At 35.9% G+C, this 16,247-nt stretch overlaps 1 protein-coding gene across 16 annotated transcripts in view; it reads left to right on the forward strand.

The window, feature by feature from the left end:
- The first annotated feature begins 12,075 nt into the window (after positions 1-12,075).
- The window catches only part of ROBO2 (roundabout guidance receptor 2), a 1,287,372-nt gene continuing 1,283,200 nt past the window's right edge, over positions 12,076-16,247 (forward strand). For 4 of the 16 annotated variants that reach the window (XM_036017935.1, XM_036017933.1, XM_036017941.1 and 1 more), the window contains exon 1: positions 12,084-12,747. In XM_036017935.1, the coding sequence (XP_035873828.1) occupies positions 12,618-12,747 (130 nt within the window). In that variant the 5' untranslated portion in view covers positions 12,084-12,617. Of the gene's footprint in view, positions 12,748-16,247 lie in introns of all 16 variants that reach the window. The other 12 variants (XM_036017932.1, XM_036017940.1, XM_036017928.1 and 9 more) reach the window with 10 other exon arrangements.

Raw genomic sequence — 16,247 nt, forward strand, 5'->3', positions numbered from 1 at the left:
GATCAGGACATCTGTAGTATGATTTTGGCTCAGGTATAAACCAGGGAACCTGAGGTTCCAAGTGAAGAGCCTGGTGTTAGTGTTGATGTTTCTAAATTATGTCTGTAGGGACCTTACACTGAGCTCCATTCAGGAATCAGAATGTGGAGAATATTTGAAAAGTTTTCTATATAAACAACATGGATTCAGATGGCATCATTAAGATGGATTCAACACCTTGGCAATTATTCAACAATCTGACATTAAAGAATACACAGATACTTTTAATCTGTTATCTCATTTAACTTCAAAACAAGTTCATAGAATATCTATTGTTATCTAGGTTTTAGAGATAAGGAATATGAGACAATTAAATAACCAGGTTTTAACTCTGGTAAGCAGTAGAGCCAGGAATGCATATTCTTTCTATCCTCATCATAAAAATTCCCAAAGAAAGATGCAGTATGAAATTTTGTTACTGTTTTTAAAATTAGGGTTATGGTTAGAGTAATATCTTTAAGGTAACTCAAGTTTCACTATCATTATTCATTGTCCGTTTGAACATGTCTCTGACAGGGAAAATTTAGGGCCTCAGATCCATAGGTGATGTTCTCTTTTAATCAGAGTGTCAAATACTTGCACTTCATCCATTTGCTTAGCAAATATTTACTGAGTTCTTTCTGTATGCTAGGTAAATATTCAGGTGCATTATATATATATACATCAATTAATAAAAGTAACAAAAATGCCTGCTCTCAAGAAACTTACATTCTATTTAGAAAAAGATGAGAATAATAAAAAAAAAATACAATACAGAAGCAAAGTAAGTAGTATATTGATTAGAAAACATATGGTGCAATAAATACAAAAAGGATAAGGGTGATCGAGAGTACCAGCAGTAAAAGTGAGGTTTATTCACACAGAGGAGATGCAGTTTACAGTGTACCTAGGTGCTGACCCCACACGGATGTTGCTTGGGTCGTCAAGGTAGGTGTCACTGAGGAGATGAAATCTGAACAAACACCTGACTCAAGTGAGGGATTTGATGAAGCAGAGTCAGAGCTAAAGGGGCTATTAGAATAAACACTCTGAGGCAAATGTGTCTAGATTCTTTGAGTGTTAAGGAAGCCGGCATCACCCATTCTAATGACTGAAGGGGAGGATAGGAAAAGATAAGGCCAAATTGAGTGGATGAGGAACTGATCATGAAAGACATTCTAGGTCATTGCCTGGATTTTACTGAGTTAAATGGTGAGACGATGCAGAATTTTGAGGAAAAAATGTGATATGACAAATTTTTAAAATATTATGTTGTCTACCATGTTGACAAAATATGTAGGAAGGAGTCAAGATAGGCTTGAAGTAGGAAGACCTACTAGCTGACTTTTACAATAGGTGAGAGGTATTAGTGGCTCAAACCAGTGTGGAAGTAGTGAAAGGAATGGGAACGGATTAGATTCCGGATATTTTATAGGCATCAATTCAACAAATTTGAAGTTAATTTTATATATGGATTTGAGGGGAAAAAAGAGGGTATGACAATGACTAGGCTTTTTCACCTGAAAAAATGGAAGAATACATTTTCCATTAAAACAATGCCTTGGAAAGAAGATGAAAAGACCAGAATTTGTTTTTCCAACATGTTGAGTTTGAAATACTTATCAGATTTTTGTGTTAGTTGTTTACTGGTGCATGGCAAAGTTCCACAAACTTAGCAGCTTAAAATAACAGCCAGTTATTACCTCACATTCTTTTTAAGTCCAGATGGTTTCTGTGTTTAGGGTTTCACAATGTGAAAACCAAGACCTCTTCCAAACTGGCTATTATCTGTAGGCTCTGGGAAAGAATCCATTTCCAGGTTCACTCAGTTTGTTGGCAAAACTCGGTACCTTGTGGTTGTAGGACTGAGTTTCCTAGTTCCTTGCTCATTGTTAATTGGTAGGGTCACTCTCCAGGCATTGTTCAGGTCCCTCTATCTCCAAACACAGTCATGTTCCATAAAATTCTTCTCTTGCCTCAAATCTTTCTGATTTCCCTGCCTGCTTTTCCCTCCCTCTGCCAGTTTGAAAAAAGCTGTCTGCTTTTAAAGATCTATTGGGATTATATTGCTTTTACTTGGATAATCTGTCTTTTTACAATAAAATAACATAAGCACGGGAGTAGCATTGGTGGTGGACAAGGATGAAACAGTGAAAACCATGGGAGTCATCATAAAATGCTTATTAGCATCCAAGTGTAGATATTAAGTAAACAGTTGGATATATGAACCGGCAATTTGGGACAAGGTGTCAGCTAGATTTTGTAGATGGTGCTTACAGCCCTGATCACTATGTTCTCCCCATCCATCCTCCTCAAGTGATTGGAAGTGAGATGACACTCAGCCAAGGGCACAGATGGAGCTACAGACACAAGGTTAGACATTTCTAGTACCTAAAATTAACTAAAAGAAACATTTCAGTGACTCATTTTATTGGGTGTAATTTGACTGAAATGTCATATATGCAGTGATATAATGTTTTTTTTTTGCCTAGAAAGCTCATTTGCCATTATTTATAAGAAATCTACTCCAACCTCAGTAACAGATTGTGGCTGTTCCTTAAAATGTCTATTTGTTCAATCCTAAATGGTGCCCACTTTTCTTACCATGTAAAATAGGCCTATATCAAAGAAATATTACATTCTATATATCTTATTTTAAGAAAAAGATGATCAGACCTGTGCTCAGATTCAGCATCCACAAAAGCAGAAACCAGGCTGCTCAGGAAGACATTTATGGAGCACAACTGGATGGAATAGCTGGCAGTTAAGAAGAAAGCACTAAGACTTAGATCACTCATCATCTGGTGAATTAATTAACCTGAAGCTTGACTAATGGGAAGCTATTTTGCTGTTAAGGGTGATTAATTAACAAATTCTGCCACTTAGGAATTAGTGCTAATATATGCATAAATGTATACTAATACATTAATGTGTGTGTATAAATTGCACTGTTAGAAATAATTATTTAAAATGTTATTTTCAGGTTGTTTTATAATAGTTTAAATTATTTAAAATAAAAGCAAAGAAATGGCCTCTTCCTGGAAGTTTCAGAGGCTAATAAAGAATAGTCCCTATAGACATGTTAAATTGACATCCAACGGAAAAGGAAATGGAGACAGGTGACTCTTTTCTTGTCAAAATCATTAGGCTTAATGCTAGAGTTCACAGGACAAATGAACTGCAGAAGCAATTGTGCACTACGCTTTTGTCGTATGACATTCCTCCCATCTAAGCAATGGGGATGAGGTAGGTGGAGATAGGAAGGGGGAGGGTACTGTGGACAGCTGCCAGATCATTACCTGTATGCTTAGTTTAGGTTGAATTAGGAAAAAAGGAGAAGGAAGAATGTTTTGTGCTTTAGGATGAATAAATATTGTTAAATCTGATGTTAAGATTGATTTTAACATACTTAATAGCATCCAGAAATCTAAAGAAAAATTACTTAGATGATAATGAGTCTGAAATTTGTTTTCAGGAAAAGCAGATCACTTAGCCTGAAAGTGAGTCTGGAGGTAAGACTCAAGGAGAGAAAGCAGCTATTTCCTAAGATTCAAAAAAAGTGTCCTGAAGAAGGAAGAAAATATTGGTTTAGTGTTATGTAAAAAGGTGGGGCTATAATGAATGATTGGAAACTAAGAGCATCTAAAGTACTTGAGATAAATTCAAGAATGGTATTTCTAAAAACATCAGAATATTTTACTTGAAGTATTTAATCAAAGGCTAATAAACTACTGGTGAGGAATATTTGTACTTTGTGCTTTATGAACAAGATGATCTTACTGTTGTTGTTTAGTTTTTATTTCATAACCATAAATTTAACTCTGCAATTCAGCTAGATTTAGATGGGTAAAACTAAATAACTTGTTCAGATTGATCTGAATTTAGGTTTTATGAGCCTGTTACATAAGCTAGTTTTATTATAGATTGGTCTAATTACATATGGTTCTTCAATATTCTAAAGTAGTAAGGGTCACTGTGTTGGTAGATAAAAGTTACTACTAAAGATTTTCTAAGATTTATCATGATATTCCATGTCAGAGACTGCTATCTTTTCCCAAAACTTATTCTCCCATTTCCTCAGAGGAATGGAAACAACAATTTTAGCTGGTCTCATGGCTACTCAAAATAAATAATTCACTTTGTAGCTTCCTTTATAGCTAGTTTAAAGATAAATATGGCCAATGTATTGTAAGCAAAGTGACATGTGGCAATTTTTCCTGAGAGACAGCTGCTTCCACCTGTCATTTTTTCTTTTTATTTTGTCCTTCCTGCTGACATAATGTCAGCAGATGGACAGAATCTCTTGAATCATGAGTTGTCTTGAAAATGAAGACCATCCCTGATAAAGAAACAAGATGGAGATCTTAAGTGTTCTACACACACACACACACACACTCACACCTATCTATGTGAAGTGATGGGAATGTAAATTAGCTTGATTGTGGTATTTTACAATGTGTACATATATCAAATCAAGTTTTATGCCTTAAAAGTATACAATTTTAGTTGTGAATGATACCTTAGTAAAGTTGAAAAAAGAAAAATAGTAGAAAGAATCTGAATCTCTTGGAACTTTGTGAAGCAAAACTCAACTACCTGTACCCAGATATTTTTGTCAAAGAAAAATAAATTACTTTTATACTATTGTTGTTTTTTGTCTCTGACACTTAAAACTTAACTTTGCACTGATATATGACTACATAATAAAAATCCACCTATTCCTACAGCAGTTTCTAATTGATAATAAGAATTCATCATAGGAAGTAGACATTGAGAAAAAAAATCCCTCAGTTTTACATTTCTTACTATTACTATTAATATTTAAAAATTACACTATTTTACAGCTTGCAAATGATCTTAAAATTGTAGTTCATTTGCTTTTTTAAGAAACAACAGCTAGCTGTGCAGTTGTATCAGGCATTTTCAACATTTATAATATAGACATTTTCCTTGGGAGATTTACCACTTAACTAGAAAGTGAACCAACATTATGGACTTCCTGGGGTCTCAAGAACACTCTGGGGAGATCCAGAGCAGATTCAACCATATATATTAATAAATACTCTGCAAACATCCTCAAGGGACTCTGCAACATTATGAATAGTGACTTTCTAGCTAATTCAGCTAGAAGAACTATTTAGATATTATGTCTTTGTGGGAAAGAATATCTCATGTTAGAGTAAATTTAGTTCAGAAATATTAAAAAGAAATGATATCTCTTTAATAAACATCCTATTGATATCTCCCATAGATATGAAACTATGCAATTGATGCAGCATAGCCAATAGTCATGGCAAGCTTTCAAGTGCTGTCTTTCAAATGAACTTTACAAAAGCCCCACAAAATATTTCAGGTGAAGAAAAAATTATGTCATAGATTCAGGTATGTTTGACTAGATTCCCAGGCTTATTCTCTAGAAAATCAGTGGGACTTCTCTCCAGGACCTACCTTCTGCCTTATATACAGAGAAATCATGTAATCATTTGCAACTTAGGTTAAATATACATTAGCATAAGCCAGAAATTAATTAAATTTTTCTCATGAAAGTCTATACATACTGAATCTCATTTAAAATATTTTAAACTTGACTCTAATTTGATCAATATAAACATAATGGACAAGGTGTTATATATAATAAACCCAGTTAAAATTTTATCCTTTCAAGATAGTTGCTGAACTCTGGAGAAAGGGTACATGTCATAGATTCATGGAGGAAAATATTTTAGAAATGCATGTACCCAGCTCTATGCATATGACTTGTTGAATCAAAAGAACGGAACCACCAAATTTTAGTTGGCCCCATGGCTACCTAAAATAAAGACACCATTTTACAGCTTCTTTTGTAGTTGGCTTTGGCTACATAATGTCTCTCAAATGATTCAAATGGACACATCAACATCTAGAATCACCCTTCGTAGCTTTTGATGAGGCTGAATCTAAGTGCTGATGGACATGCTCCCCTATGGGACTCTGACAGGTCTTGCCACACCCTCAACTACTGGGAACTATTAAAAAATAAAAGTAAATTCTCCCTTCAAAACAAGCTTATGGGGAGCAAAACATCAAGCTGCCTTGTCCAGTGGAAGTTTAATTTTTTTTAAATTTTCAATTAGAGATACATTACTATATTAGTTTCAGGTGTACACCCCATTGATCAGACATTGCATAACTTACTAAGTGATCATCCTGATTTTGCACCCATCTGACACCATACATAGTCATTTGAATATTATTGACCATATTCCCTATGCTGTGCTTTAACATTCCCAAGACTGTTCTGTAACAACTAATTTGTACTTCTTTTTAAAAGCATGTTATAAAGTAAAACCACAAGTAGGATCCTCAAATAAAGACATATAAGTTCTCTGTTGACTCATTGTAATGTACAGTGAACAACATAACAATTAAAAAAGCAATATTAAGAGTTCATTTGAAAGTTCAACTTAGCAGTTCGCACTGATCTTTACAGATTCAGCTCTACCTTGTTATCTCCTGTAAATGCAGGAGAACGGGATGAGAAGTGATGCGCCTGCAGCCCAATGACCCTTTGGTACTGCACGTTGTTAGATCACAGGGATTAAAACATGTTCATCCTGTGGATATGACTGGTAAAAAGAAAAAGAAATGAAAATCTTTCTAAATATTTCTCAATAACAATGAGAACATGATTTTTTTCTTTTAGTTAAGTAGATATTTCAATTAACTAGAGTTCATTGTTTAGCCCTACAGTAACTGAGATATTTATACGGTATGTATTTGACATGGTATATAAGTAAATGTATCCATTTTACCTTTGAAATAAAAGTAGTGTATACAAGATGTTTCCTTAACTTGTACAAAAACCAGGGGTGTTTGTCCTATTTTGCTTGCGGAATGATTTGTACTTATAGCATACTGAGATAGAAGGGATACATTCAGTACCTCGTTGATCTTGTTTAAAGCAAACATGATAAAAACAAAGAAAAAAACACATTAAAATATCAATACTTGTATTTTGGCTAACTTAGTCACAAGAGAATGCTGAATAATTAGGGAATAAAAACAAAGTAATTAATGACAACTATGTATGTATGTATGCAAGTATTAATGGACTTAACTCTGGTATTTCAAGAGCTATCAAGTTAATACTATGCCTAATTTACAACTCTCCTTGATTGAACTCCAGCTAAAATTTTATTCTGATGCATTATTATTGAAGTATATAAACTATATTAGTGACAGTACAACCTATAGTTAGTCAAGAATAATCATTGCCAGGGAAAGTAGTTTCTCTGGTGAGCCAGGAGGCTGAGTGTGTGTCTTGGTGATTTTGTCTGGCGTTTTAAGTAATGGGGGGACACTGAGACTTTTGTGGACAAGAATGATTTTTACCAATATACAAATGTGTCACCAGGCCCCTTCCAGCACTCCAGCCAAGTAAATCTACCACTTCTTTGGCCTGGTGTAAGGTGTTAGTGAAATAAGATATTGTTCAGGTGAATTATAGTTGGAAAAACAGGAGACTTCCTTGAAAGCATAAGAATATAAATAGGACATTTTATGTTAGTGTCCTAGGGGCACACTGTTAATAAGTGATCTGTGGTTATCTTGTGAACTTGAGTCAAGAGCATTTGTTTTGGCTGTACTTAGGTGAACCTGTAGCTAGAGGAATCATCATTGTGTGGCCAGATAAGCTGAGGATACCTCAGAGTTCCTCAGCTTTGGCACTAGTGACATTTCTGTCCAGGTTAAATATGTTGTGGGGACTGTCCCATGTAATACAGGATGTTTGGAAATTCCCCTGGCCTTTAGCCACTATACATGCCAGTAGCATCCCTCCCCCACCCTCTGTTGTGACAACCAAGAAAATGTCTCCAGACATTGCCAAATGTCCCTTGTAGGGAACATATTACTGTCCTTGACTAACAGCCACTTAGTCACCTAATAACCAAACTCAAAGAACTTCCAGAAAAGGGATAGGCTCAGTTTGCAACCATATCTCATGAAGTGAATATAAACTGTGAATTAAAAAAATAGATAGATAGATAGATAGATAGATACAAAAGTGAGCTAATCATTTTCAAATGCTTAGTAACATTTTTGGTTGTAAACTGATAAGGAGAGGTTTTATTTTGTACATTTTCAGTCATTAAAATCACAGCAGAATAGTTCATGTTACATCACTATTACCTAGCATCAGAGATTAGTGAGATTATATCCTTATTAAGAAAATAAACAAAAGATAAGACAGTGTTTATTGTGCATAAAAGTAAGATGTTAGGGAGTATCGTTGAAATTGAGTAAATAATGGTATTAGAATAAAAATGAGTATAATTGCTAAGATACATAAATCTTGCTTAATGGTGTCAAAGTTGGAGCAAATGTTAGCAAGTCAGACAAAACCTAACTAATGAAGACATACTTAAAGGAGAGAGCTGAAACACTGGAGCCATGTTCCATTTCTCCCTGCATCTACTTGTCATGAAATTATTAAGTACATGCACATCCTGACGATTGGTGAAGTCCCTATCTATTTATTCCCACTGTTTCAGTTCAGTTTGCAAATATGTCTTGCTTGGAATAGTACTCTTTCTAAATAGATTTTCTGCTTCTGGTTTCACTGTCTACCATAGTGAAGTTAAATATATGTGTATTTTTAAATCTCATTTTGGATCATGTCATTTCCTGTATTTAAACCCTCATTATTAATTCCCTGTCACCAGGGAAAAACCAAAGACCTTTGGCAGTGAGCATATTTTAAATTTTTAATCCAGCCCTTGCCTACATTGCCTCCTCATCTCCCACTACTCACCCATATGCTCAGATACCCCAGCCATGCTGTCTTCCTAGCAGTTCTTGGAAGGAGTCAGGCTTTCTTTTATCTCTGTGACCATGCTCATGTTGTTCCCTCAGCCTGGATTATCCTCTGCCTTCTGCCTGATTTGAACTTGCCTTAAAATACATATATGTGGCTTGATTTTTAGTCAAAAGGCCATCTTCTGTGCCTGCAATGTTCTAGCTGTACCAAGTTTTTCGTCTTTCACCACACTTTGTTTTAATAAGTACCATATGTACAGTACTCATTCTCTTCAGTCTTCCTTACAATTTTGTATGACCTACACTAAAGCATTTTGTAGGTTTTATTGTAACTGTCCATAAGTCAGATCTCGCCGATGTTTTCTCTATGCCTCTGTTTTCCTTTGGGAACACGCTAGTGGTGAAGTTTATTCTGACTGCCTCTCTCAGGGACCTTCTCTGGTACTGTCTTCATCCTATAGCTCCCTGCAGCCCCCAACAACCAGTGAAAGTTTCCATGTCACAGACACCAAAAGAGTCCTGTCCCCAAATCTCTCACTCTTCTAACTCTCCTGGAGCCCTGTCTGGTTTCCCCAGACCCCTGCACCAGACTCTGGAAAACAGAAGTGGAATGACAAGCACTAAGGACATACAGGGTTCAAATCCTGACTCTGTCATTTACCCACTATATGATATTAAATAAGTCATTATCTATAAAATATGAATAGTAATAGATTCATCTCAAAAGGTTTTTATGAAGAGGAAATAATAAAAATATGTAAAGAAGTTAAAACCTGGCACATATTGAGTATGTGATCATTATTTGTTATTCTTTTACATAAAGATGTTACTTAAGAGCAAACTAGCAGGTTGCCAGAGGGGAGGGGGACTGGAGGGCTGGGTGACGAATGTGAAGGGATTAAGAAGTACAAATTGGTAGTTACAAAATAGTCACAGGGATGTGAAGTACAGCAGAGGGAACACAGTCAGTAATATTGTAATAACTATGTATGGTGACAGGTAGGTACTTCAACTATCAGGGGGATGACTATGTAAATGATGTAATTGTCTAACTACTATGCTGCACATCTGAAACTAATATAAAATAATATTGAATATCAATTGTAATAGAAAAATAAAATAAAATAAATAAATATATTGCCTCACAGTTAATAGAGCAAGCTGCTTTGAAGGGTTAAAAGTGCAGGAAGAACAGTTTAGTAGAGAACATAGCACAGTGATTTGCAAAGGCTCAGAGCTGAGCTATTTAAGTTCAAAATAGCTGTGTGACCTTGGATAAGTGACTTATACTCTCTGTGCCTCAGTGTCTTATTATACTAAATGGAAATTGTTATTCTTACTTCATTGGGCTTTTATAAGGATTAAATGAGTTAATCCATGTTAAGTACTTAGAAGTTTTAATAAGTTAGCTAATTTTTTATTATGAGATTAGGAGGAGAGGCATTTCTACATTCATATCTGTGCAGAAATATGTCTCATATTGACTCCCCTCCATTCAATATTTCTCTTATTCTTCAAACTCTACCCTTATTCATTCTCTTTGTTACTCTCCCATGTGAAGCTTCCCTCTTATCTCTTCTGGTGTCTAAAATCTTGAGCAGCCTTTAAACATATGAGTTCTACAGGAGAATGGCCTTCCCTCCATCAATGGTGATTTGGGTCCTCCAATTCCCCTTTAATTTCCCCACCAAATATAAAGCTGTGGGCTGGTATTTACTGGGGATCTCCCAGAAGAAAGCAAATCTTAAACATCTAAACTTGAAATTTCCTTACAGTCAACCTAGCCGACTGCATCCCATATTGAGGAAAGAATGTTTGTCCTATCAATCTCATTCTGGGAAGGCCTTTCAGGCATGTTTGACATCCCTGCCAACATCCTCTTAATCATGCTTAAATTTTCCTTTTACACATAAGGCCAAGGTAATTATACAAAAGAACTCACTCATTACAAAGGACTGTGTTCTTTCTTTCTAGAGCAATGGAGCAAATAGATAGTAAATATGTTTGGATCTAGAATCTTCCTCAGAATGTGACCGTGAGGGAGTTGACCAATTCATTTTACCAACTTCTGTTTACATGTTTTTGAGGAGGGAGGAAATGATTACGTAAAAAAGATGAAGAATGGCAGAGAGAAAATAGAATTCTGAGTTAAATACAAACTTATAATTTTAAAGTTAGACATAAAATTTTAAATTCATTATTTATAAAATCAACATCATATGAACTTTTCTCACTTCTTTAATGTTTTCAAATTAAAAGTTGAATATAAATTGATTATCATTTCTAAACTAAGGGATAAATTGTGAGTTTGTTTCATGTATCTCATTAATATATTTGATAAACATTATTTTCTGTGTATATACAAATTAAAAACTGTCTTTTAGGATTTAATATAATTTATCTCAACAAGACAAATTATTCTTCTAAAAGTACCTCTTTCAATAACATGATTTGAAAAGAGCAATTTTGAAAGTGGTAAGATCATAAATTTGGTGGTTATCATTATATAGCAATTGATTACTTTAAAGTACATAAATGCATAATTCATGCATTGTGGCTCACTGATTAAAGGGATAAGTGACCGAGTAGATAATACTAAGATGTAGACAGGTTTCAAATAATGGCCAGAATGTTTCAGTCATGCTAATTTACTTCAGGCAGTAGAGACCAAACAACTTTGATTTGATTTGCTTTCTCCCACCTCCTCTCTGTCCAGAGGCAGTCCTGTACCCAGATGTTAATTATAATAGTACCTTGTGATCCCTAATGTTTTTATAAATACAACTGCAAAAGACTGACTTAGGGAGCTCTTTGTATTTCCATGGTGACATACACAAACGAGTGACAAAAGTGCTTCCCTGAATGCGTGATTAGCACAGCCCCGGTACAGTCTGTGTTGGTATGCAAAAGTTTGCTTGCAGCCTTCATGGTAGGTTCATTCAGGTGACAGAAATGCCCAAATAAGCTGACTTCCCCACAGAAGAGAACTGCAATTACTGAAAATTTGCCCTACCTGTTTTATTGTTGGGGATAAAATAGTATACTTGGCGTTGTTCTTCTAATAAATATATCAGACCCTTTTATGAATAATAAGTACAGACACAATTCCCTTTTAATGTCATGAGGTGAACTGCAGGGAAAATAAAATACCTTTTAAGGTCTGTGTCTTTCCCTACCACATTGCTGGAATCCTCCTCTAGCCACACAATAGATTAACTACCCTCTGTGCATACTCTGTTTCGTTCAGCCCTTAACATTCTAAAGCGGGACTGAAGCGGTCGTTATCTGTGGTGGCTCCTGGGCGGTTTTCAAGCCCAGTACTACCCACCCAAGTGGCAGTGACACCGGCTTTCACTGAAGCCTTATTACTCTTAAAAGAGCAATTTGGTTGGTTGCACGGCTATTAGGATCACACAGCAGCCTGAAAGCTGTCAGTACAACTGCTGCTCATCTTTTTCACACAATCCTGACATCTTTTCTCTTTTCTGCCGGACACAGACATTACCGTTTTATCATTTTCAATCAAGCTCCCCCAGACCGCTGAGGAATAGATTCCCACGGAAAGCCAGGTGGAGATCGAAACTATTTCCTAGCTGCTGGAGCAGCAGCAGTGCTGACTGTGCCCTGAAAGCAGCCGGATCCGTGAGAAATGTAGCTTGGCTCAGGGCTACTCCAGGGAGCTGCTACTTCAGCTGCTAAAGATGGCAAAACAACACCTACCTCAGGGTTTTCAATGATTAATACCACTTCAATAACCGGGCAGGAAGAGGATGTGAGAAATCTTGAGAAATTAACTTGTGGAAATGTTATCATCGGAGAAAGTGGGGAAAATCACTAGACTTGAACTTCTCTTCGTTTTGATGCTCTTTTTCTCTGGACCAACTCTGAGCAAGCTGACCCGGACTCCCTGGAAAGGAAAGCCCTGGAAAGGGGGTAAGTGATGAAAGTTTGTGTTAAAGGTCTAAATAGAGTTAGCGAGGCTAATCAGTGGACAGCTGAAGGTAGAGGGGCTGCTCTGTTTGAAATCAGGTTCCTATTTCAGGAAAGAGAATCTGTGTTGCAGGTGGCTAGGAAGAAGACTTTCCCTCTGTTATTGATATAAATATGTTTTTGCAATTTTTGGTTTTCTGGTCTATGAAAGCATTACAATATGTTTTTCCCCAGTGGAAGGATGTAGGGCCAGATGCATGCTGCTCTAGTTCAAGGATATGTTTGGTATTCTTAAGAAGCTGCACTATTTAAAAAAAGAAGTGAGTCTGAATATATTAGATCTTTGAATTGTTAGCAGATTTTGTGAAATAATCAGAGGGATGTGTGAGAAGGAGAATCTTATGAAATGCGGTGCTACCAACACTGATTTTTTCTGGCTGACTATATCAGTGTTGATGTGCTAATAAAGATAAATTGCATTAACTTTATTGAAAAAAAAATCTGTTGAATGAGACCAAGCCTTTCAGTACTTTGGAGTGCTATAATCCATTTCTTCTGCTGTGGAAAAATTATGATGAGAGAGAATTTTTGGTACCTTGCAACTGCCTTTTAGGAAGTTCAATTGATGCTGTTTTTCCTTAATGCCATTTGTTTCTACTAAACACAAGTTATCAGGGTATCTGTTCTGTGAATGCTATAAGCCAAAATGATGCTGCAGAAACACGCGCAAGGGACTTTCTGGGCAGTGTTTGCCTGTTTGGGGAAAAATCTTGATGAGAGCTATCTGACGATTTTGCTTTGCAGAAGCATTCTTTTCACCTAACATTTTTTTTCTCAGCTCTAAAAAGGTTTCCTGGGTCTCTCCACCTTTTATTTACTGTCAACGTTATGATGTGAGGTTAAAGAGAAGCATGCACATCAACAAGAAGTTTTAATAATTTATCACAGCATCTCAGCAGGATTTTCTAAACACACAAGCTCCTTCAATTTGATCTTTCAGCTTTTTCCTTTTGTTGCCTTTAAGATATTACAAATCTTTCACCTACTGTACCTTCAAGGGGAAAGTTCCAACAGGCACTTAGCTTAGATGTTTGGTGCAGATGCGCCCTCAAGGAGTGAAGCTGCAAATTAATTTTGGGCCTTGTAAATTATATCACCACATTACTGTCATTCCTAGTGTTATCAATGATTTTTTTTTTCTTGCAAACTGCAAGCTGCTATTTGTGTTAGCCTGCATGGCAGCATTTTGGTAGCTTGGGATCTAGAAATATATGGTGTTATTGACTCTAGAGGATGTCAGGAGTCTTAACTTGTACTTCCTATATAAATTTTTAAAAGATAGTCAGCACTTCTAGCATGTGAAGTATTATTTCCCGTGATAAACTTTAGCAGTAGAGTTTGAAGCTCTAGTTACCCAGTGAGAAAGTTACATAACTGCAAAATTTTAGAAAAATTGTTAACCTAGTCAGAAGGTTTATTTCAAAATGCTTGCATGTGTTCCTAGGCATTTATTCATTCTGCACAGCTTTAAATACAGATGCACTGGATTTTATTTGTAAATCAGTTCCGAAATGTTTCGTCTTTGAACACATGACTACTTTTCCCAATGTACTCTAACTAGCTCAGCTAGAAATTTGCTAGCTCTGCTGTACAACGATGATATGACTCAGTCAAGTTCAGGAATAGGCAATTATAGCAACATATTTCATTTATTGTTAAAAAAGTCCTGTGTATTTTAGAAAGGTCAGGTGAGTTATTGGAAAACTTTAAATGTGTTGACTGTTCTTTGCATTAAAATTACTCCATTTCAGTGCCTCTTTTTGTCAATGTATATGCATTGCATAAATCTTTTCTGCAGATGCTGAGTTCCTGCAAAGTAGTACTACCTTGATATGCATATGTATATGTTTAAATATTTATTTATTCATGAGCTTGGCTATTTGATGGTTGTGTGTATGTTTCTGATGGGTTGTAAAATGCTGTTACTTTTTTCTTGGCATTCTATGCAGTCTTTTTAAACATATTTTTATAAATTTTCAACATTATTTTATCTTTTGGGGAAGTATGAGTCTTTCTTATTATTTTGTAGAATACCTAGCAGAAGTATATGTATGTACCAGGCGGTGTGGAGGTAGTGACTGTGCCTACTTACATTAAACACAATGGCCAGAGGCAAAGAGGAACAAGGTCTAAAACACAAAATTTTGAAGATTTCTTTAACTATTTCTAATTTGCTTTAAAACTGATGCTCTATTTCTAAATACACTGGAAAAATAATAACAAAACAATAAAAGTTTTCTTGTAAAGTAGTTTTTTTGAACTCACGTTGCCTGTGTGCATTTGTCATAGTCTGATTGAGCAGCTGTCAACCTCCATATGTCGACCTACCCGCACCGACAATTTCCGTTTTGTTGTATTAACAGAAATCACCATCTGAGAGAAGGGTTATTGGGATGGGGCTGGGGAGCGGTGGCGTCATAGATCAGTGAGCGGCTGGGGCCCATGAGGAGTGAAACATGCAGTGTGTGGCTGGGCAGCCCCAAACAAGTATTTGTAAGCTAACTGGTTAGAACATTTGGAAAAAATGTTGGTTGTTGTTGGGTACCAAGAAATTTTTAAGCTCATCAATGAACATGAATCACACATATAGGTTAATAGTCCCGCAAGTTTTCCTTAGGCACATGCTTTTCTATTTAATCACAATGAATGAACTCCTTAAGGGAAGGCAGGTGTCTCATCTGATTAGTTCAGAGCAGTGTAAGTGATCCTAAGTTTGTATTCATGATAAACTAACCAGAAATCCTAACTGCACTGCTGAAATCATCTTCATCAGGATTAATGGACCTAATTGTTTTGCATTCAATTACTCTCACTGGGAACAATGTCTAAAAGATGTAAACAGCTCCATTCCAATGAGCACAACTTTATCAAGGTTTACATTATAGATGATCAATATTTGTAACAAAAGGGGGCTTAAAATATATATATATTTAAAAGTAACTCATATTGGAAATTAGAATTTAAGCTACATTTTGATATTTATATCTGATATATAGCTGCATAGCTGCTATGAAGAGTGGAAATAGAAGGTAAATAAAGTATAAATAGAAAAGCAGGTGTCAATGATTTAAAGAGGAAGGCCAGCACGAAGGGTGATAGTCAAAACATTAAGTGCCTTGTACAATATAAACAGTGACCAATCGGAGCAGCCACTGATCACACTAAGGGAGGGCCAATCCTGACTGTCACTGACACTTCACCCGCTCTTCCAGTTGAACTTGACTCTATTTAAATCCTCTGGAAGAGACTGTTGAGTTCATTCAAACTTCTCAGTTGTGACATGAATTAAACTATGTCAATAGAGCTTGAGGTTATCAAAACTTTTGACAATTCAGAAAATACTTTCACAGCAGTCAGACTTGCTTCCTTGTATAAATTACAACAGCCAGTTTCCACCTCTGTTTTTGCTAAGCAAAGAAAACCTCTCTGTTATCTCATCCCCT

This window comes from Phyllostomus discolor, chromosome 2 (genome assembly GCF_004126475.2).
Source record: "Phyllostomus discolor isolate MPI-MPIP mPhyDis1 chromosome 2, mPhyDis1.pri.v3, whole genome shotgun sequence".
NCBI classification, from domain to species: domain Eukaryota; kingdom Metazoa; phylum Chordata; class Mammalia; order Chiroptera; family Phyllostomidae; genus Phyllostomus; species Phyllostomus discolor.